The following is a 24,049-nucleotide window of genomic DNA, read 5'->3' on the forward strand; positions in this document are numbered from 1 at the left end:
ACAAGGGAGCAAAGTTCCACTGACCACCAGGACAAGGGGGCAAAGTTCCACTGACCACCAGGACAAGGGGGCAAAGTTCCACTGACCACCAGGACAAGGGGGCAAAGTTCCACTGACCACCAGCACAAGGGGGCAAAGTTCCACTGACCACCAGGACAAGGGGGCAAAATTCCACTGACCACCAGCACAGAGGGGGCAAAGTTCCACTGACCACCAGCACAAGGGGGCAAAGTTTCACTGACCACCAGTACAAGGGGGCAAAGTTCCACTGACCACCAGTACAAGGGGGCAAAGTTCCACTGACCACCAGTACAAGCTAAAATCTTGTGTTAATAAAAATCAATGTATTAAAACTCACAGCCAGTCCAATATATATATTTATATATCGTTGGCAATGCACTGACCAGCCATGTGAAAGCTTGGACGCATCGAGGCTAATGAGTCACGGCTTCTGACTTCATCGCCTGATGCTGCTACTCCTTTCCGAGCATACGTAGGGCACCTATGTGTATTGTTATGCGATGCTCGGCTTCTGGGACGATGCTGGGTTGACTTGGCTCACGTGCTGACAGAGAGGGCTCCGCATGTCGACTGCGGCAGACGTGCCATAGGTTCGCCACCACTGCACTAGGGTCTCAGGAAGTGTTGCCACACTGACTTTTTTCCAGAATTTATGAAAGTGCTCCAGGACGAGCAAAGAGTGTTAAAGAGTAATAGGATAGCTAAAGGCTAATTGGGTAGGAGAACAGTGAGGATATAGGAATGCAAAAAAAAAAAAAGGGGGTGGGAGGGGAGTGAAACTGAGATCTATGGTGCAGGACATCTAAAGGTTAGCAGGGGCCTGCAGTATCAGTTCATTGAAAAGCACCTCTATGGAGGAGGTGACATTTGAGAAACCAGGGTAGATATGTATGTATTATAATCCAGCGAGTATTGAAAATCATGCAAATAATACCATGTTTTATGGAACTGCTCGTCTTTATGCATCATAGCAGTCGTCAAGCGTTCTTTCTAATTGATCTTGTTTACCAGATATCCACTGGCCAATTGTTGGGGGGTCAGGCTCAGAGTAGGTCTTAATTACCGCCAGTGTCCTAATCTGAGATGTGGCGGTAGTTCACACATCAACAATGTTCACCAGATCCATTCTGGTTGTGTTTTTGCATACACTTTAACACTTCTGTATGCATTCTAGTGTGTTTTTGATGTGTTTCTGGATGCGGTCCAGATGCTTTTTTTCATCCTTTTTTGGGTTATTTCAATTACAAAATCTTTATTTTCATCAAGACAGTGCTTTTCCTTTGCTTCCCTTACCTGTTTTGTTCACTGTACTGGGGTCTGGTGCTTTTTGGATGTGTTTTTGATGCTTTCTACTGAATTCCAGGACAGTTCTGTGCAGCAAAAGGGCAGCATGTTGTACTTTTTTCTGGAACTGAAAAGAACTGGACCACACTGCGCTGGTGTGAACTATGCCATTGAAACCCATATAACTTTCTTTCCATGCTTTTTTGATGCAGAAAAAAGCACTGCACTGCATGTGGCATGAATGGGCCCTTAGGAATTTGTCACTGCCATAGCGACAGATTCTTAAAATGTCAATAGTAAGAACTACCTGAATTTGCCAAGTGTTTTAGTTTCTCTAGTCAAAACTCTGTTTACTAGAAAATTCAACTTTTGTCTCATTTGTTAATAGGCCATTGTTGCAGTAGTGCTATGAAACATCAGGTGGCACCCAGGTAGCAGCAAATATATGAATATGACTTTTTTTCAGTGTTTTTCTTATGATAAACTCCTAAATATAGTTGTAGATGTATCTAGATGTAAATAAAGATGTACAAGAGATGCCTGCAGATTCTTAGTTTTACTCCATGTGTACAGCCTTCCTGGCTGTAAACTGTTGGAAGCCCAAGTTCTTTTTATTTTGGAACCCTTTTTATTTTGTAACCCTTTCAGATTAATGAATCTATACAGTTCTCCTTCCAATGTCTTCCCATAAGGCAAGCAGGCCTACTGGTACTTGGTTGCCCCCAGGACTTATACACAATGTTATAGTGCAGGGGAAGGCAACCTTAAAGAGGTGGAGATCTATCTGAACAACATGGGAGAAGTCAAAGATCACCAGGCACAGTGTCAGCCAGCGTCACCTCCTCATACTGGATTTAAACCTCTAATTGCCCTACTACTGTGTCACAATTGCATGATTTCCATGGCAATCTTGATTTTAAATCAGGTAATGAGGAGGCAACATATCGCTTCCTCACCACCTGTCAAACACTCTTGGATCACTTTGCAGAGTAGCAGTAGTGTCTGTTGCACTTGTGAATGAGCCCTTAGTTGCATCCAACTCTTAGGGCTTGTTCACATGTAAAGTTGGGGGGTGGTAAAACCCTGCTGTTGAGTCATGGTTTTACCGTCCCAATCCCTACCCTCTTTAGCTGCTGAGGCAGCAGCCAAAGGTATACACATGCCGCAGCAGGAATCACACCCCCCTGTTGCTTTTGGTGGGTACTACCGTCTGTAAGTTGAGACCCATTCAAGTAAATGGGGCCGCTCTGCAAGTGCCTCACAATTGCATGCTTCTGCTTGGTCCAAGGGGTTAAAGCATGTGGTGAGAAAGCAACACACTGCTGTCTGTTTAATCCCAACCATGACAGGGCATAGGAGCCAGCACTTTAGAGGAGACATCCCTTTTGCTGCCCCCAATCCCTACCCCCTTTAGCTGCTGAGGCAGAAGCCAATTGTATACACATGCCGCAGCAGGAATTACATCCCCTGTTGCTTTTGGTGGGTGCTATTGCCTGTCAGTTGAGACCCATTCAAGTAAATGGGGCCGCTCTGCAAGTGCCTCACAATTGCATGCTTCTGCGGGGTCCAAGGGGTTAAAGCATGTGGTGAGAAAGAAACACACGGCTGCCTGTTTAACCTCAACCATGACAGGGCATAGGAGCCAGCTCTATAGAGGAGACAACAACTTATGCAGCTCTTGCTCCCTACTACAGCTCCAACTTTACAAGAAGTCCCTCTGTATTGCACTCTGTTTGATTCTCTGGATGGTGGGTCAGCAAGCCCTGACCATGATCTACGTGATCTACCAATCACCTGACTAAGATCTGCTGGTTACTGACCCCCGCTATAGTGCCTGGCTGCCACGTTGGTGCAGGTGCGAAGTGAGCACAGCAAACAGGTATTGCTGTTTGCGTTTGGCAGACAGACAGAGTGGTTCAATGAGAGTCCAGGTACAAGGCAGGCTAGGTAAAGGATAGTCAGGACCAGATCCGTAGTCAAAAAGCAGGCAGAGTTCACAGAATAGTCGATATCCGTTCCGAGGTTGTCAACGAGGGAATCCAAACAGCAGAGCAGACAGAGAGCTTGCAGCATGTGTTATCAATGCAATATCACAAGCATGAGACTGCGGGCTTGACTGGCTTAAATCAGGTTTGGTCTCCACCCAGAGACTGGCCACATCAACCACCTTGCAGGTGGACAGACAGACAGGGAGAGTGCATCATAGCGAAAAAGTTTTGCACTCACATAGGCAGAAAAAGTGTCGACATATAAAAATCAAACAAATCGCTATGGGGTTACGCACACTCTGGTTCAGAAACAAGGCACTCCTTGGAAACTTGCCCTATGTGCAGAAGTTTCATCTGAAAGACTTCCTCAGGAGCTGAAGTCATTCTGACAAAACTCATACATGTGGGGAAGGTTCCCAATGCCGTCTTCACGCTTGGATGCTTTTGTGCTACAGGAGTGCCTGGTTTGTGACTCAGGAGTGTGAGTTCATAGTGTGAATGTAACCTTTTTTTTTTTAAATAAAAAACTTTTCAGGGCTACTTCACTATTGTAAGCCTCTTTTTCTATGGGTATAGGATTTCCTTTTTGAGGTATCCATCCGTGACCCAGATTCATATATGGGGATGGCGGAGTTGATTATACAAAGGCGATTTCAGACCTTCCATTAACTTTGTGGGTTGATTGTGGCAGTGAGCTGCTCTCCTATGGAGTCAATCACTGCGTGTTTTTCGATTTATACTTTATCAGCACAGCGGTGGCAGGAAGATACATTTGTATCTTGGGTGTCTAATCATGGACTGATAGATGTTTTATAAACTATATTTTATTTAAGATGGATGTTTTGTATATTTCATTGTATGCTATTCACATGTCTATATTTGCACTGGTTCAAGTAGGCGCTTCTTTGCTATTGATTTGACATTCTTTGTTTTTGTTTTTAATCAATTCTTTCTTTATTCATTTAACACAAGGCAATAGTACAGAGAATCAGTTATTTTTTTATGCTTATTATTTGGGCGCAGCACATTAATTTTGTATAGATCTGTTATATATTTTACGTCTGTGATATATCTTTGTGGAGCACTACTAATTAACCTGTCACAAACTTGGCTAACTAAACGTGATGGAAAAATACGTGAGCAGAGGGTACTTACAGTAAGTGCATACTGTGCGTCAAAACAAGAATGGATCCTGAGATACAGTATGCTGAAATGACATGCAAATTTACCCTCTGAGACTTCCTACTGGCTGCTGAGCTTACCATTCACAATAAAGGATCAAAAGGGTGGCCTATATAGCAGTATGGGTTGGGGCCTCTGCTTATGCATTTTTTATCACAGGCCTAGTTTGAATTACCCAGGTTTACTTAAATAGGTGTGCAATCAATGTAAGCAGAATTCAGAAGTCATTCTCTATGTTTAATTAATAGAAAACTATTTTTTAAAGGTAAATATACCTCAAACTAATTACTGCATGGAACAATGCAAGCTTTAGATGAAATTACCAGTAGTTTTTGCAACAACAGTAATGGCATCCCATCCCCAAAACCTATGTTACAGACCTGACTTTCTTTCTTAGCATTTGGCTGAACACTGTGGTTACATCTGGCTCCAGTGGATTCTCTGTAACAGCAAATAAAAAATAACATCCCACTGATTGTAAGAATTGAGTTACTAGATGAGGTATTTTTATTAGTATATACAGTATAAAGATGTTTGTGTCTCATTTAAAAAGTTTGCTCCTGTCCAAGAGACACACCAGGAAGTGGGAGGAATATTCTACAAACTGGGAGTAAGTGAAAAGACCCTTTTAAACAGTTTTCAGCCTACAGATGTCTCCACTGGAACAATTGCCCTCATGTCTTGTTCTGATGGCAACTGTCAGGGCTTGTGCACATGCATGATTTTACATATATACAATGTACAGGAATTATGTGCTGGGGGTATACATCCCTGAATGCATATGGCTGTAAATGCAAGTACTACTAAGAACGTTGTCCAGCCACGTACTTCAGCCTGTCATTGATTTTGACAGGTTCCTGGCAGCTGCACGCTTCACCTGTGCCTTCCTTGCGCCAAAATTGGGATTTTATGTATGTGCTGTACAATTTGGCAGAAATTCTAACCCCTCCCTAACCTATCCAAAACTAAAAAAATGAGTTTAGATACCCTGTAACTCTGTTAGGTATATTTCTGCATTATAAATGTCTCTAAAAAATACTGTAAATATTGTTTAGGAGTGTAAGGCTTATTTTTGCTGATATCGCTACGTTATTCAATAGATACTTAAACAAAGCTCACCATCCTAAAGCTATACTTTGTGAATCGACTTTTATTATATAGTGCTTTTCTTCCTGGCAATTCAAAGCACTTTATCTAATGTTGGAGGCAATAAGTGAGGCAGCCATCTTGGAAACGGTCAGTAGACTAGGGCATTTTTTTTTCCAGACAGGAGCTAATAAACATATCAGCATATCTTTGGAGTGTAGGGAAAACCAGAGGAAACCCATACATACAGGGAGAACATGGAAACTCCATGCAGATAGTGTCTTGGCCAAGATGATTTATGGTTTTGTGAACAGAAACTTATATGGACAAAAAAATACATTGGTTAAAATTCATGGAATAATTCTTGGTTATTTCCTTTGTAATGATCTTTGCTTTATTTTCTTTTAACAGGCCAGACCACCTTAATGGGCACATTAAACAGGTTCACACATCCGAGAGGCCGCACAAGTGTGAGGTATGGCGCTGGGGATGGGGGACTGTGGTTTACAGTCCTGTGAAAGTGATCGAATGTCAACATTTTCCCTGTGCGACTTAAAGCACCAGTCCCACTTTACAGGCACTGTTTCTGCAGTATATATATTATTAATTGTCCATTTATTGCATCTACAAATCCAGGTAAAGGGTAATAGGATTTACATTTTAAACATTTTGAATATATAAATACTTTCACTGCCTTTATTTCCTAACTAGACTGATCTGCTGTGCAGAATTTGATATCGTTTTGACAAGTCACATTTTCCTATTGAAAGGGCCCACAAAAATGATTTTACACCCATTTTTCTCCAAACTAGAAATCTGCAGAAGGATTTGCCAGCCAAGTGCACAGTGAGCAGGAGAGAGGAGGAGGAGGAGGACAGGTAATGCAAAATGAAAATGAAACACAACCTGAATATACTTTCTGGAGCAAAGAAGCGGGACTGGTGATTTAATTGGGCCTAAAAAGTGTATGGCATTATTCAGACGTTTTGTCTGTGTGCATGTATCATCTAGTATGTTTGTGAGCAAGTCTTTGTATTAATGTAAGCTATTGTCAGGGTGTTTTTTTTATTTTTTGATATTTTAGTTATAGGTGGAAACTAGTGGGATGATTCAAACTTGGGTGGGGGGGGTGTTCCTACCCTCCATTGTGCGTTCCATTCCCTTCTCTTGTATCCAGCAGGTAAAGTGAGAACCCCTCATTATAGCCTCAGCAGGTGGGCAGAAACTCAGATGCAGATACCAATAGAGTGCCTAAAAGATACAGGAAAAGGACAGATGGTTTCACTTTCCAGCATCTACTAGAAATTTAAATAGCAGTGTTAGGAAACTTACCATATAACGTAGAAATCCCCTTTTTAAATAGAATGCTATTTCATGGGTAATTGCTGCAGCTTAGCACTTTTTAAGCTATAGGATATGTGGAATTTTTGTGCATTAGTGTGCGTTAAGTAGGCCCATTGAAATTAATTGTAAATGCATAAAAATGCATGTATTATTTTGCTTCTGTATGGTTTTAGCATGTTTGCACGATGGGACATCACTGTTCTTTAATGCCCCTTCAGTGACTTTCATTGCAAGTCTATGGTTTAGGCCTGACCTGATTTAAAACAGTAAGATCTCTATAAGGTGGGTTCACGTCTGTGAGGTACAGGGCAGGGTAGTGTGCTCCCGAAAAAGAGTTGCAGTTTTATCTGCGTTGGGATGCATTAGCAGCCGATTCACAATGAGTGGGCTGCCTTAATGCAATGCATGTAAATCAGGGGTGTCCAAACTTTTTTCAAAGAGGGCCAGATTGGATGAAGTGAACATGGTGGAGGGCTGAACATTTTTCCGAACATTCTTTGAACCATTACAATTAAATGCAAATAAATTATTTTATGCCAAGTTAATTGCAAACAACATACTTTTCATTTCATAACATTAAGATCAACTGACAGCTGAGTTTTCACAATGTATTGAAAATAAATTTTAAAAAAACTTACCTGCACTAATGTGAAGGGTGAAAAAGGTAGCTGGAGCTGAAGTCTCTGCTCGGCAGCCGGGAGGGGAAGAGAAACACACTTCACGCTGGAAGCCCGGCCCTGACGTCACCGCCCTCTGTCGCTCCCAGCACGGCGCAGTCACGCATGTGCACTGCTCTCAAGCAGAAGACTGTCTGCCACAGAAGGGAGGGCCGTGCGCCAGCCGCATTTACACAGACCAGGGAGAACGCGCCGCAGTCAGGCATGCGCACTGCCCTCTGCTCTCAAGCAGAAAACTGTCTGCCATAGAAGGGAGGGCCGTGGGAGGGCCACATTACACAGAGCAGGAAGGGCTGTTGGAGGGCCGTATTAAACCGACCCTTGGGCCGTAAATGGCCCGCGGGCCGGACTTTGGACATGCCTGATGTAAATAGACAGCATAGTGCTTGTTAATGAGTGTGCATTACCATATTACAGAGATGGGAACCAGGCCTTATAAGAGCTCTTTCAAACGAAAGTTCCGATCGGGTCCGCCTGCCCGTTTTTCAGGCAGACCCGATCGAAACCTCCATTCTCCTCTATGGAGCGGCTGGTGTAAACGGACGTGTCCATTTACACCTGCCGACATCTGATCCACCAAAAAGGGACGGATGGGGATCCAATTCCCCTTCTGTCCATCGGATCAGATGAAAACGGACAGGCGGTCCGTTTTCATCCAACCGCCCATTGAGAGTCGAGCAGCCCTGTGTCTGCTCTGCAGCAGCAGAGGGGACACAGAGCTGTCATCCGCTTGCTCAGCGGAGAGATCCCCCGCTGAGCAAGTGGTCCGCTAAACGGGTCTGTCCCATGTGACAGAGCCCTTAATTGGTGAATGTGACATTCCTTAAACATTCATTGCAGGTGTATTTACCTGGAGCAGGTGTTTTAAATTAGTAAATGTTTCAAATGCACTGAATGTTTGGTGAATGTCACAGTCATGGCTTTAGAAATATCTCCTATAGTGTCCACATACTTTCATTTTTAAAAAGATTTTAATAAAATTTTTAATCAGTTTTTGTGAGATTGGGTTGAGTAACATTGCTGACAAGGTTACAGGAATTATATTGTAATCGAGGGGTTTATTTACTAAAGTTGGTTCACTCAGACTCTTGTGCACTTCTGTATAGAAACCAATCAAATTCCAGTTTTATTGCTAAAGCTTAATTGATCAAGCGGAGATTAGAAGCTTTTTGGCTACCATGCACAGGTGTACCAGATTCAGAGTGAACCAGCTTTAGTAAATAGGTGTTTTCAACACCTATACTGCATATATTTTAAATATTACATTTTGGAAGCTAATTAGTATGGAAATGGAATATGTAACAAGACTAAACAAAATGTTGCTAGCATTAGGGTGACATTAGGAGCAGGGACACAGCCGTGTATCCTATGTCATGTCTCAGGAGAACTGGTAGCCAATGTAATTAACTAAGTTGTGACAAAACCGGTAGTAAACTCCGGCAATGAAAAAAAAATGTGGGCCCCTGGGTGGTTTAGGCCATAATATGTTAGTATGCACCACATACTAGCACAATAACAGACTTACCGTAAAATGAAGCTCTCCAGCCGTGGGCTGCCACTGCTGTTGGTTCTTTCATCTGCACCCAGTCTTCCTTCTGAGCTTGCAGTCTCTGTGCATTTGAATGGCGCACAGGAGTCACGGTCGCGGCACAGCACTCTGAATGGACGGCACACTCTGCTTCAAGCATGAATATCTCTTACACACCGCAAGCTTAGGAGACATTCACTATATGTACAAGTAAGCCTTATAGACTTACTGAGTTGCCAGCTATATTGCTACATATTCTGGATTGAAAGGTCAGCCTGAGCACCAGCCCCCCACTCACATTTCTCTGATTAACAGTAGAGCTTGGGTGAGTTTTCTTTGTAAGCATTATAGCCTGACCTGTAGGTACAAGTTAAAAAGCAGAGTTTACTACTACGTTAATACTCCTCTAAGATTGGCACTTGGCAATGCAAAGGTTTCCTAGCACATGTCAAATCAAGAACATCACTTGAAAATCCTGGCCCATGTATGACCACCCTAAAATAGCTCATCTCCACAGTCAAAATGAACTTGGTGTGGCAATTGATCAGACTGGCAAGGTGGTCACAGGGAAGGTAAGTACATACTCCTTAGATTCCCCACAGTAAAGTAAACCTGTAACTATGATCAGTATACTGATTACCATCACACAAGCAGGAAGGTACACACTGCAATAGTATATAGCCAGTAGATATTGACATTAAAGTGTATATAAACCTAAGGAGTAGCATTTAATATATTGCAGCTTATCTGCATTAGCTTTCCTTTATCAGAACTTTTTCTTTTTTTTTACCTGGTGATCCTTCCAGTAAGACACACTTTCAGCCCTAGGGTGACAACAATTACTCACCTTACTGTATCTATAGAGGATCTGCATTGTCACCATACGACAAGAAGTGTGTTTGGTCTACAGGACACCTTCCCCTCTCCTTATATACATAACATGGGGAGGCAGTACCATAGTAGCTGATACCAGTGCAGTAGAGGCATAGAACATGGGAAGCTGTCGGCTCACTAGGTGTCTGCAAGGATCAAGAGGTATTGTTTGCATTTCTTGAACAAATATAACAAATGCTTTTAATGGTATATTTTACAGACTAAAAGGAAGCAAGGAAGAGACTTTCATTGTTAGGGTTTACATACACATACATTTCATGGGAAAACCACTTTAACGCTTTTCTACACAAAGACAAAAGTAGGGAATGCTAATAGCAATTTCTTTTCTTTGCCATGCTGTGTTTTTCCAACCAGTTTTTAAGATAGTGTCTTTATCTCTGCTTTCAGACATGTAACGCTTCCTTCGCCACACGTGACCGTCTGCGCTCACACTTGGCATGTCATGAGGATAAGGTACCATGTCAGGTGTGCGGCAAATACCTGCGGGCAGCTTATATGGCAGACCATCTGAAAAAGCACAGCGAGGGTCCTAGCAACTTCTGTACCATTTGTAATCGAGGTAACTATAAAGTAGGAAGAACTGTTAGTATATGCAATTATGCCAGAAAAAGGGAAATGGTTTGTAAAATGAAGGAGCCACAATGGCCTTGTCTGTTGTAATAATATTTTTTGTTCAGTGACAAATGAAGATAATGCAATTACAAAGCAAGACAGGATGAGTGCATTTGTGTGGGTGGGAATGGCTGTTATAAGGCTTGAAAATAAGATTCTAGTTTGGAAGAGAATCACTACTATACCACTAAATATCAAGTTATATGTCATTATAGGAAACAGTGCTTCCCAAAACAACAAGCAGGGACCTAAAAATATATACACAAATTTTATATGATCAAAATTCTTCCCAAATGGAAATATAGAAGCAAATATATAAATAATGAACGTAGATAAACTGGGTGGTATAGTAAGTAAACTAGCAACTAATCAGCAATCACTTTTCACTGATCTGACATTTAGAACTTAGTAATGGTAAACTCTGGACTGTTACATTATGCCAACGTGCTCCTATTAAATACAATCTGAGTGTCGCTACTTCTTAGCGAATTTACATATAGCTTTGCTTTGAATATTGACTTAGCCAAACAGCATGGCAGTCACCATTCTCGTGATAAACTGTGCCACTTAGAAAAATTAAGCAAACACTATGGTTCCTCCACAATAAAAAGGGTAGATTCTACTCAATGCTCCAGTACTGAAGAAAAAAACAGAAACATTTACAGCAAGGTTGGGGCTTTAGTCATAGAGAAGACAGCCAAATCTGTCTGACTGAAGCAGTGAAAGGCCTGCCTATTCATAGCCAGCTTCACCCCAAGCCAATCATTTTAAATCCTTGAGACAATCATGATTGAATGGCATCTAACTAAACATCAAGCTTAAGTTACACATTTAATTTTAAATTAATCATAATTAATCTATTAGGTGCCCTTCGAATTTATATTAAACTTACTGGCACAGCAATGCTAGTAGGTTACTGGAGCAAAGAAAAATGGAAAGAAGCAGAACATTTACCAATAGCTGACAGATTCTTTTTTTATTTGAAGAATGCTGAAACTTTCAGGCCTTATTCATATCATACATGCAGAAAAACTGATGGAAACTGGCACACAGATATCACTTGAAGAGACACAAGTTTACATCAGTTTTCAAGCGCATTCCAGTGAGTTATATACATGTTGAAGATTCCTGCGTACAAAAAAATCTGCACACAATACCAGTGTTGTGTGAACAGGGCACATAGAGAACAATAGTTTTTTTTTATGCCCTTGCAGATCGCATGCAGAAAAACTCACATCTTTGAACACTGGTGTGAACAAAGTCCTAATGGTTGTAGTTGGTAGATGCTCTGGTTTTCATTGTTCCAGTTTTTGTAAATCAGTTGCAGTGATATGATAGAAAAATCAGCATACATGTACAGTGTTTTGCAGTTATTATTCATCCTGGTTTCCATATGCTGCCCGTTAAGCCAAATCATTTTATATCCAGAATTTTCTCAGTTCTGCAGTTGACTGTAGAAAACTATCATTTGCATAGCTAGGTTAATTGCCCTATTGGTGGTGATTATTGCTTAAGGAATCTATTAGGCTTACCATTTAGCCAATGACATTTCACTTGCAGATCATTTACAGAGCATTATTACTGTGGAGTGATGATAGTGGGTTGCTTGGTCTCCTCCTTGTCCATTCACCAAACATGTTGTATCCTTTTTACGGCTTTCTGTGAATGGATGAGGGGAGAGTGTGGTGATCGTTTACCGCAAACCCCCCCACCCAAAAAGAATACAAGATGTTTTGTGAATGGATAATGTGGAGAGCCAGTGACCCTTTATCATCACTGTATTATAGCCCAATCTGTAAGTTTCAGTGCTGAAAGTTCTGAGCTTACAGTGGTGTATGGAATGAATGAAACGAAGAGTTTTACCTAGCACAGCAGTATCCATGCATGAGACAACCATCATTAGAGGTAATTTAATTTTTGCATAGAAAATGGCCAAATGTTCAGCTTTATGTATTTACATTCCATATTCTGTAGGTAATTGTTTAGCAATGTGAAGGTCATTTATTAAGTGCTCACTTTTTAAGGTTTAAATTTTCTCGTATTTTAAGACAAATGATATCCTCAAATTACATGCATCATTTCCTAAAACTGCTTAAAAGACTCTTAGGGACCTATCTCGATCTCGAGCCTCAATGCTGCCTAGAAGATGGTTAACTGCAATTCAAATGCACTTCTTAATAAACTGCATACAATCTCAGAAGCATCTCAAACTACTCTCCAAGCACCTGAAAGCAAGCTGCATTTGCAATGTTGGAAGCATCACACATAAAGCAAGCAGAGAATGATCTACTTATACTCATCCAAGTAGCTGAATTGCTGCATCCTCAGCAAGTTTCTTCATAACTCATGTGACATTTCACTGCGGCACGCATGCATGAGAGGGATCCCAAATTTACAGAGATGTTTCAAAATGTTTGATTTATACATGATTTTTAATGCAAGGGTGTTAACCCTTACACTGCTCATATTTCATCAGCACTGCTATGATTGGCCCATGCTTAACAATAACAATTAACAATAATACAATAAATACAAAAAACGGCTCCCAGGTCTGGAGTCACCACTATAATTACAAATTAATCCTATTGCAATGCACCTGTACAATAGAATACAATGGAACCAAAAATATATATAAACAACAAATCAAGCACAACAAAAGATTATTGTAAAGAAAAGCATAATAGCAGCTGTGTCCCAATGAAGAAGATGTTTTATTAGAAGAAAACAGATAAAATCCTCTGGAACTATCCCAATTAAATATCAGGATCACTGGGTGTCTTTGTTGCTGGAGATGAACATCAGTACACATTCTAAACTTAGCAAAACGTAACACACAATATAAAATAAAAGAAGACAAGTGGTTGGAAAGTCCTAAATTCCTGGATGTAGCTCATATAACATATTAAAGAACTGAGGAGAAGTATACAGTAAGCATAATGTCAATGCATATGTTGTAGGGATAGACTGTAATAATTGGAGGTTGGGAAGTGATCCCATCATTTTCCATAAATGTACATTCCACGTACAGGGTAAAAAAATACTGCGAATTGATCTAATATCATCAGCAGACCCAAAGGTGACAGATATCCTGAAGTGTGACTTCACTGTTCCAGTGAGGAAACATTAGTATCTTTAATGTGTTGAATGTCAGTTACAGTATCACGTTGGACCTCTATATTGATACATTATTACAAAGCAATATGTATCACAGGTGGCACTATGGCAGGTGGTGATAGCATCAAATAACTTGGTTTCTATTATTGTATATTTCAACACACTGCTATATGGAAATCTGGTACTGTAATCAAATATACTGCCATCATAAGTTTAAATGTAAGATTTGAACAATGCTTCAGTTCCTTAATGATACATCCACAGTGCATATGTTGATGTAAATCCATCTCAACTTAAAACATATCTGTAATGACTAAATCATATTAGGAGCAGCACAAAGTGCTTGAATCAACAAAACATGCTGTTTTATCCACTCAGTGGGTGCACACATGCAATTATTTAAGGTGACTCAATAGTGATTTTAAAACATAAGGAGAAATCACTCCAATGAGCAAATATCCAAATGCCACCATTGCTCAATATGCCTTACAAGATGATGTAACAGTTGATAAATATATATATAGTGAGCAAATAAAAGAAAACTTTTAATGAACTCCTGTGCTGAAGTCATATCTCAGGCAGATGAAAACAAAGGTGTATACAAAAGGTTAAAAAATGCCTGTAAACGGAATCTGACATGCCAGATAGTCAGTAAATCATATGAGCTAGAGCAGCATCCAATATATCCACTGGATCTAAAACAAACACCATTCACCTCCAGCTCTGTCGTAATGGGAAATTCCTGCACTAATCACTCTTATGGTCACATACTGTATCATAAATCAGGTAATGGTGAAGGAGGGTAGAATTTTCATTAAAATCTACCCAAAAATAGTCTCTCCACAGAACAACATGCTCATATATTCAATACAATCTGCCTCTAAACAGATGTTCACATCCATGATGTTAAATGAAGTCACTGTGGGGGTCCTGTACATGGCATCTGACTGGTTTTGTGGTGCCTGCATCACTTTCAAATATTTGGCACTGTATAGGAGTGCACTATTCACATCATAATAGATGGGCCCTAGTATATGGCTGGGCCGCAGTAGTATCTGGGAACAAAGAGAGCCAGTGATATTCAACAGACTTGTATAAGCGTTACTACTGCAGGTTGCAGTTATTTCCTCACAGCCACCAATCACTTTGACTTAAAAGTGAAAAATCACACAAAGCCAAAGGATACTAGGAAACCAGAGCCACACCAACCAAATAATAAAACATATCCATTTAGTGATTTTATTGTATACTGTACATGTGCAATACAACAAATTATTTAAAAAAAACAGTAGTAGTGACCAGTCTTCAAGTCTTCCAATAACTACATGCTTAAACAGATTTTAGCAAAATACAGAATTTATTATCAATAATCAGAATTAAACTCATGTTTCCAGTGCAGGGCTGCTTTGTACTGCAAATGATTCAATCAGTAGAATCCAACATCATGTGGCAGGGCTGTGCAAAATCACATATATATAAGTGCTTTGCATTCCCAGGTAGGGGGCGCACACGCGTCGCACAACCCGCGCCGCCATTGGCGGCTAGGCATGTCAATCACCGGGTCCTGGCCGGAGATTCCCCACTGGTACTCGGCGATCGCCGTGCAAAACGGACAGGGGAAAGACCTGTGTATTAACAACACAGGTCTCTATCCTGCCAGCAAGGACATGCTGCTTTGTATTTGTCTCCACAGCAAAGAAATAAAAGCAGCATGTCTCTCTAGTAAAATAGCACACACAGGAAAATACACAGTTAACTCTTTGATCACCTAAAGTTAACCCCTTCCTGCCCAGTGTCATTAGTACAGTGTCAGTGCTTTTTATTAGCACTGATCATTGTATTAGTGTCATTGGGGATGTCAGTGGCAGTTAGTCAGTTCCCACCTTGTGTCAAAATGCCTGCCGCCGTCCCACAGTCCCGCTAATACCTGCTGTTCGCCACCATTACTTGTATAAAAAAAATTAAAATTCCAGTATGTATACTGCCATTTGTAGACGCTATAACTTTCACATGAACCAATTCATTTACACGTATTGGTTGGTTTTTTTTAGCAAAGACACATGTAGAATGTACATGTAGTAGAATACATTTTAGCCAAAATTTATGACGAAGTTTGATTTTGACATTTTTTTTATTGGTTATGTTTTATAGCAAAAAGTCAAAAATACTGGATTTTTTTTTTTTCAAAATCGTAGGTCTTTTTTTGTTTATAGCCCAAAAAATAAAAGCTGCAGAGGTAATCAAATACCACAGAAAGAAAACTCTATTTGTGGGGGGGGAAGGACTTAAATTTCATTTATGTAAAGCGTTGCATGACCACGCAATTGTCAGTTAAAGTAACGCAGTACTGTATCACAAAAAATGGCCTGGTCAGGAAGGGGGGTAAATCCTCTGGAGGGCAAGTGATTAAATGTGCATTCTTTTCAGCCAGCAGAAGGATCTTTAGACTCCTTTAACCGCTAGCCTACAGGGCACTTATACCCCCTTCCTGCCCAGGCCAATTTCCAGCTTTCAGCGATGTCACACTTTGAATGACAATTGCACGGTCATGCAACACTGTACCCATATGAAATTTTTATCATTTTTTTGTGACAGATAGAGCTTTATTTTGGTGGTATTTAATCAACTGGGTTTTTTATTTTTTCTTAAACAAACCAAAAACCACTGAAAAGATTTAAAGAAAAAAAATTTTTCTTAGTTTTTTTTATAAAATTTTGTAAATAAGTGATTTTTCTCCTTCACTGATATGCGCTAATGAGGCTGCACGAATAGGCTGCACTGACTGACACTGATAGGTGGCACTGATGAGGAGGCACTGGTAGGTGGCACTGATGGGCATTGACAGGCATCACTGATGGGCACTGAAAGGCAGCACTGATACATGGCACTGATATATGGGACTGATAGGTGGCACTGACTGGCACTGATAGGCGGCACTGATAGGCGCCACTGACAGGCACTGATAGGCAGCACTGATGCACACTGATAGGCGGCACTGACTGGCACTGATTGGCAGCACTGATAGGTGGCACTGACTGGCACTGATGGGTGACACTGAAAGGCAGCTCAGACGGGCACTGATATGTGGCATTGATGTGCACTGGTAGCACTGATATGTGGCATTGATGTGCACTGGTAGCACTGATATGTGGCATTGATGTGCACTGGTAGCCACTGATATGTGGCATTGATGTGGCACTGACACGAGGCACTGATGAGCACTGACACAATGGACACTGACAGGTGACACTTCTGGGGTTACACTGATCATCAGGGCACCCTGATCATTAGTGCCCTGTTGATCTGTGTACATGTCCCCTCCGTGGAAAGCTGATTACCGGCTTTCCTCTCCTCACGAGCTGTCAGTGTGACAGCTTGAGAGGAGAGAAATGCTGATAACCGGCATTTCCCTGTTACATGTGATCAGCCGTGATTGGACACAGCTGATCACATGACCGAGCCGACACCTTCAGCTCTTTCCATGATCGGTGAACCGCTGTGTCCAAGGGACACAGCGCACCGCCGATCGCCGCTCTGCGTGCTCCCTGAGCCGCGCATGCGCGCTGAGAATGGGAGGACGTCATATGACGTCCTCCCAGAATGAGAGAACCACCTTGTGTCCATCAGGTTACTATATGGCGGGCGGAAGGTGGTTAAACATGTGTTCCTGAGATTCCTAAGCCCCTCCACACAGCTCCTATCTCATGCTGAAATTTACACACATAAGTGAATGTGCCAAAGAAGTGAATCTTTCCCTCTCCTTTTCTCTACATGATTCCATCCCAGGTTTCAGTGAGCGACAACATGCCTGAAAGGGAGAAACTACTGTGAAGTTCTTCCTTTTTATAAACCATAGTGGCCTGAGGATCCTTTGTCATGTAATAATACAAATATTTAAAAAGATTGTGAGTGTGCGTGTACAGTATATAGTATACCACGCACAGATGGTATACAGGTATGTACAATTTACTAGTGCTGATTTTTTGTTTGCAAGACATTTTTGTGATTAATTATCCTTGCCATAAACAGCCACATTTGTATCAAGAAGCAAAATAGGAAAGCATTAATTCACACTTGAACAAGTTGGTGCAGCACTCCAATGGGTTGTAGATCAGTGATTGAGCAGCATGCCCTGGAAAATGATAGTGTAATGCGAATGTTAGAATCCTGTTAGTGGCTGTGGGGAAATAATGATGGAATGTGTCTTGTGTGAACAATTTGTGACCATGTGTGTGATGATTGCAGGGTCAGGAATAAGGAGAGAAAAAATGTACATGTATAGAGGTAATGATATAGCTATTAAGGAGTCAGAGGTTTGTGTGTGGCAGTGTCTCATCTGCTTTTATCTTGTTTAGGTTTCTCCTCTGCCTCTTACTTAAAAGTCCACGTAAAAACACATCACGGCGCCCTCCTCAGTGCAGGCCCTCACCGGCCGGAATCCACCCCAAATGGTGCAGCACTGTTCCAATGTGTCCGGACCTGTGGCGTGAAAGGCAAGCGTTGCACAGCCGGCTGTCCGTGAAGAGGGGGGCGCAAGTGGGAAATAGGAGGGGTGTTAGCTGTACATTACCCACACAAGTAAAACAGGATGTTGAAGGGAAACTCCACTTTTGCTGAGCAAAAGAAATAGATTTCAAGTCAATTGTATATATTGCAAGGATTTTAAAAATACATTTCACATTTTTTTAATCTATCTATCTTCTATGACTAGATAACAAAACAATCCACTTAAACTGATGAGTAAATGGGAGGGTTTGACTGCTGTAATCACAACACAGTCAGCCTCAGGGTTATTGAAAGAGAAAACCTAACTCTTCGCATGTCTTCCAATGTACAATACCCTTGGCAAGTATTTCACCAAATATACAATACCCTTGGCAAGCATTTCACCAAATGTACAATACCTTTGGCAATCATTTCACCAAATGCACAATACCCTTGGCAAGTATTTCACTAAATATACAATATCCTTGGCAAGTATTTTACTAAATGTACAATACCCTTGGCAAGCATTTCACCAGATGTACAATACCCTTGGCAAGTATTTTACTAAATGTACAATATCCCTTGGCAAGTATTTCACCAAATGTACAATACCCTTGGCAGGCATTTCACCAAATATACAATACCCTTGGAAGGCATTTCACCAAATATACAATACCCTTGGCAAGTATTTCACTAAATGTACAATACCCTTGGCAAGCATTTCACCAAATGCACAATACTCTTGGCAAGCATTTCACCAAATGTACAATACCCTTGGCAAGCATTTCACCAAATGCACAATACTCTTGGCAAGCATTTCACCAAATGCACAATACCCTTGACAAGTATTTCACCAAATGTACAATACCCTTGGAAAGCATTTCACCAAATGTACAATACCCTTGGCAAGCATTTCACCAAATGTACAATACCTTGGCAAGTATTTCACTACATGTACAATACCCTTGGCAAGCATTTCACCAAATGTACAATATTCTTGGCAAGCATTTCACCAAATGTACAATATCCTTGACAAGCATTTCACTAAATGTACAATACCCTTGGCAAGTATTTCACTAAATGTACAATACCCTTGGCAAGCATTTCACCAAATGTACAATACCCTTGGCAAGCATTTCACCAAATGTACAATACCCTTGGCAAGCATTTCACCAAATGCACAATACCCTTGGCGAGTATTTCACCAAATGTACAATACCTTGGCAAGGTTTTCACCAAATGCACAATACCCTTGGCAAGCATTTCACCAAATGTACAATACCCTTGGCAAGCATTTCACCAAATGTACAATACCCTTGGCAAGCATTTCACCAAACGCACAATACTCTTGGCAAGTATTTCACCAAATGTACAATACCTTGGCAAGGTTTTCACCAAATGCACAATACCCTTGGCAAGGTTTTCACCAAATGCACAATACCCTTGGCAAGCATTTTACCAAATGTACAACACCCTTGGCAAGTATTTCACTAAATGTAAAATACCCATGGCAAGTATTTTACCAAAGATTTGCCACATCAAATCCAGGAGAGGGCAGGACATACCTGAAATTTTAAATCAAACACTGTAGACAGCTAGGAAAATCAGCGAGCCAATGGCATAAGCAGGGAATTAGACACATACAAGGTTGTGATTGTTTGAATTTTTGGTCAGTTTTACAAAATGATAGCTGGCTGCAGATTGAATGGATAGGTAATATTAAATTACAAAAATTACAAAATGATTTGTGTATCAGTGATACAGTTATATCACTTATATCTATGTGAATGTGGAGTTTTCCTTTAAGGGTGCTAATAAGTCATGGACCAGGAATGCATACAGACAAAAACATTATATGCATAGTTATTCACTAAAGTTCACTAAGTTCAGGTGACAGAGCCAGATAAAGTTTACCATATAGGTACATACTTGGACTCCCAAACAGGTTATGTAGATGAAGGCTTCGGGCTTTGCATGGTAAACAGGCTTATTCAGTAGAGTAGCACAAAAATAAACTCATAGTTAATGTAGCAACCACTCAAATTTCAGTTTTATTTATGTCTGGATGAACTCTGGTTGCTGTGGGTTTTTGCATTCTGCTTGTTTGCTTTAGTGAATAAGCCTTAATGTCTTATAAGACAAAAAGATTTTTTTTTATTAAAAAAGAAAATATAACGCTCCAGGAAAGTACTAATGACAATGGAAAAGATTGCATTTCTGTTGAAAAATGTATTTCCACTTCAGAACAGAAAGCACCATTCTCATTTGAGGAACAAATGTTAATGTATGTTACTTTATTTGGCGATTGTGCAGGCGAATCAAACCACCCACAAAGTGGAGAATAATAGAGCTTTATTATATAATAATGTTGAATTACCAAACTAAAGCTTTTTCTTTAATGGAAAAAAGTGTGGTCACCCAGCATAGCATTAATGCATTTGGACTGCAAGTAAAACTAATACTCTTTTTCTCTTTATTCTTTTAGAAAGATTTATGTTCAAAAGAAGTAATTTCCTGAATTGTCAAAGTTATTCTGGGTGCAAATCTTACTGTACTGTTTAATAATATATTTGCATGCAAATTAATATAAAATAGTTTATAAATTAACAGTAAATACGACATAGGACTTCTGCACATGCCTTTATAAATATGCCCCTTAGTCTCAAGAAAATTAGGAAATCCTTTGCTAAACAATTAGTCATATTAATCCTTTAGAAACATCACATGTGCTCTTAGGTATACAAAAGAAACGATTTCTTACAAGCAGGCCATCCAGACTTTGTTTACTTACAGTTTGTATCATGTGCTAATCTTACATTATAAATCCCTTCCTATGCTGACACAAGGCGTAAACACCGGGAAGTAAAGGTAGTGCACAGTAAGGTCTAGAATGGTCTCTCTGGCTGTGAAAATTGTCTGAAGTATCAAATATGAGTGAGCAATGACAAAAAAATGAAAGCTACAATGTGACCGTTCGCTAATACAGAAACTGGGCAGTTACCTGCATGAAATAAAACACTGACTTTTCAGGGGAATTCAAAGGAAACTAAACATATTTTTTTTGTTCTCTTGCTTTACAGAGGGGGAAAAATGTCAGCATGGAGAACAAGAGAGTTCTGATTCATTTGGTGACCTGTCTGATGGGAGTGACCTCAAGTCCCCTGAGAAGCCAAATTCTAATGGAGCATATGTTGCATGTGACTTGGTGATTCCCAAGAAAATTGAGGGAGAGGTCGAGAAGCGCTATCCATGTGCAGAGTGTGGAAGCTTTTTTCGATCAAAGGCCTATCTCAACAAGCACATACAGAAAGTTCATGCCAGGCCAATGGGGACACCACTCGGAGATTTGGGGGCTACCTTAGGTCCTGCACTAGGCCCTGCCCTAGGTCCTGCATTAGGCCCTGCTCTTGGTCCTTCTCTTGGCCCCACTCTTAGTGCCTCCCTTGGGCCAGCACTGGGGTCAGCATTGGCCTCTCCTTTCTCCCCACAGCAGAATATGTCTCTTTTGGAGTCATTTGGTTTTCAAATTGTGCAGTCAGCTTTTGCCTCATCTCTTGTGGAGCCTGAGGTGGATCAGCAGGCAATGGGAAGTGAAGGGAAGTAAAAGCGATAGCACTTAATACATCTGGGAAAGGGTAGTGCTTTACATATGTGGGAAATTCATGCAAAAAGCACCGTATGCATGAATGTGGAAAACTCCCTAAAAAAGTACTGAAACACCTGAAAAGCTGTGTTTACACATGTTGTGGACACCATAAACTGTATAGTTTTAAGAGAGGATAGGAGTGGAAAATAGCAGACCAAGAGAAAGATGCAGACCTTTCTCTAACACTGTCCGCTTCACTGAGCTCAAAACTGTGCACTGCCTCCTGGACTGCTGGGGTTCACATGTCTACGCAGGGTGCACACACTGAACTGTTTCTATGTGAATGTTTTGTAGATTTTCAGATATTGAATATGAATATACACAAAACTGGTCACACATTGAAATAAACAAATTCACATGGGTTCCTGCACGAGTCATAAGGTGCTGCTTTTATTTGAAGTTTAATGTCTTCATCAATGTAGACATGAAAGAAACACATCTGGCGATTTGAGAAAAATGAGGAAATCAAGTCATAGGAATCCAGCAAATTCAGTTAGAACTGAAAAAGTCACTTCAGATTGAATTAATAAACATTCCTTGTTGGCAGAAAAGACTTCCTTTCTTGCTGTTTCCAGACTTTTAGAGTTTACCACTTTCCCACCTTACACCTAAACGATTTTGGGAAAAGGTAAAATCCTCACTAAAAGGCTTAATAAAATAACTTAACGCTGTATTAAAGCCAAAAATGTTATATATTGCAGCTTACTGATCATTAGATGTGGTGCCTGCATTCATTTTCCTTTTTCATCCTAGGTTCACACCTAAGCGTTTTCTGCAGCATTTTGCAGAAATGCAGTACAGTCCATTTAACATGATTTCTTATGGGACATGTTCACATCTGTGCGTTTTCACCCGGTGCATTTTTTGGAAAGGGTCAGGGACTTTTTTGAATGCAAAAAGTTGCGTTTTTGGTCCTATAGACTTCAATGGAAACGCTGCAGAAAAGCATGTATTGTGTTTTTGATGCGTTTTTGTTGCGTTTTAAATCTTACTAGCAACAAGAAAAAAAACATCAACTATTCAGCAAAAACACAATGCAGAAATGGCTCAAATGCAACCTGTATAGGTGTGAACCTAGCCTTAGGTATTTTTCCCCTCTGTGACAGGTATCGCACCTCCTGGAATAAAGTACCCCCACTCTGGATGAAGGAATACAGGGGGCACCTTTGGACAGCAGCATTGTCAGTCGAGGGGGGAGGGGAGTGTTACACAGACTAGCAGATTTAAATACACTAACAAACTGAAGCCAAACTACCACTAACAATCATAGGCAGTTACAGCAAACAGCTGTTTTTCCTTTTTAGATAAAGGTTTTACATAAATAAACTGATCATTTTAAGTTCTCCTGCCAGTGTTGAATGGTTTTTCTCATGTAAATGATTCATCTGCAAGAGAGCTTGTTCTTTTTAAAAACAACAGACTTACTGGCCAGATCACCTGATGGAAACAGAAGAAAGAAAGCTTTAAAAAGAAAACCAATGTAGCCATCATATCTAAGAATTGGTAAGCTGCAATATAATAAATGTTTGCTTTTGGGTTTAATACCTCTTTAATAAAAGTGTGGCCTAGATTTTCCTTGTAAACATTAACTCCTGATTTTGCTCTTCCTGTGGAGAAATCCTGAGGAGGTCACATGTCTCCACTTGCAGCCTAGCCAATAAAGAGGTGGTAGGGCTGTACCACAATATATAAGCAAAATGCTATTCTAAAGGCAATCTATAAATCTGAATAGCAGGGAGATACAATTACACAAACTGCAGAGAGAGTTACTCCTGCTCTCTCTTAGCAGATGTGGGACCATTTGGCTTAGTAATATGAGTGAAGTTAGATTTGTATGCTTGATCCAGCAGCCTCAGGCAACAAGTTTAAAACATGACAGCTTGTCTTTGCCAAGTGTGATGTGTTTTGCCATTGAGCAGCACTCTCACGCTGCCTATCCCATTGAGGATAAATAATGATAAGATCAAATTTTTAACTTTTCTAACCTGTCTAATGGAATGGTCATAAAAAGGCATCAGTCAGGGGGGCCTCCAACAGATGTGTGATCATTACCCAATTCTGACAAAACAACTGGACAGCCTGACTGTCATCTTATGTTTAGCAGTATCCTTTGTCAGTCATACAGAGGATGACTTGTAGGTAGCTCTCAGGCAGTGTTGGTCTTTTGTAAAAAGACCACCATCCTTTG

General features: G+C 40.6%; 1 protein-coding gene across 5 annotated transcripts in view; it reads left to right on the forward strand.

Annotated features, from left to right (window-relative positions):
* Positions 1-22,225, forward strand: part of PATZ1 (POZ/BTB and AT hook containing zinc finger 1) — a 32,822-nt gene extending 10,597 nt beyond the window's left edge. For 2 of the 5 annotated variants that reach the window (XM_089653263.1, XM_089653264.1), the window contains exons 3-7: positions 5,973-6,036; positions 6,374-6,439; positions 10,392-10,563; positions 18,086-18,223; positions 21,296-22,225. In XM_089653263.1, the coding sequence (XP_089509389.1) occupies positions 5,973-6,036; positions 6,374-6,439; positions 10,392-10,563; positions 18,086-18,223; positions 21,296-21,819 (964 nt within the window). In that variant the 3' untranslated portion in view covers positions 21,820-22,225. The remainder of the gene's footprint in view (positions 1-5,972; positions 6,037-6,373; positions 6,440-10,391; positions 10,564-18,085; positions 18,224-21,295) is intronic. The other 3 variants (XM_089653266.1, XM_089653265.1, XM_089653267.1) reach the window with 3 other exon arrangements.
* The last annotated feature ends 1,824 nt before the right edge of the window (positions 22,226-24,049 follow it).

This window comes from Staurois parvus, unplaced genomic scaffold (genome assembly GCF_062004578.1).
Source record: "Staurois parvus isolate SC_StPar_1 unplaced genomic scaffold, SC_StPar_1.0 ptg000704l, whole genome shotgun sequence".
Lineage (NCBI taxonomy): Eukaryota > Metazoa > Chordata > Amphibia > Anura > Ranidae > Staurois > Staurois parvus.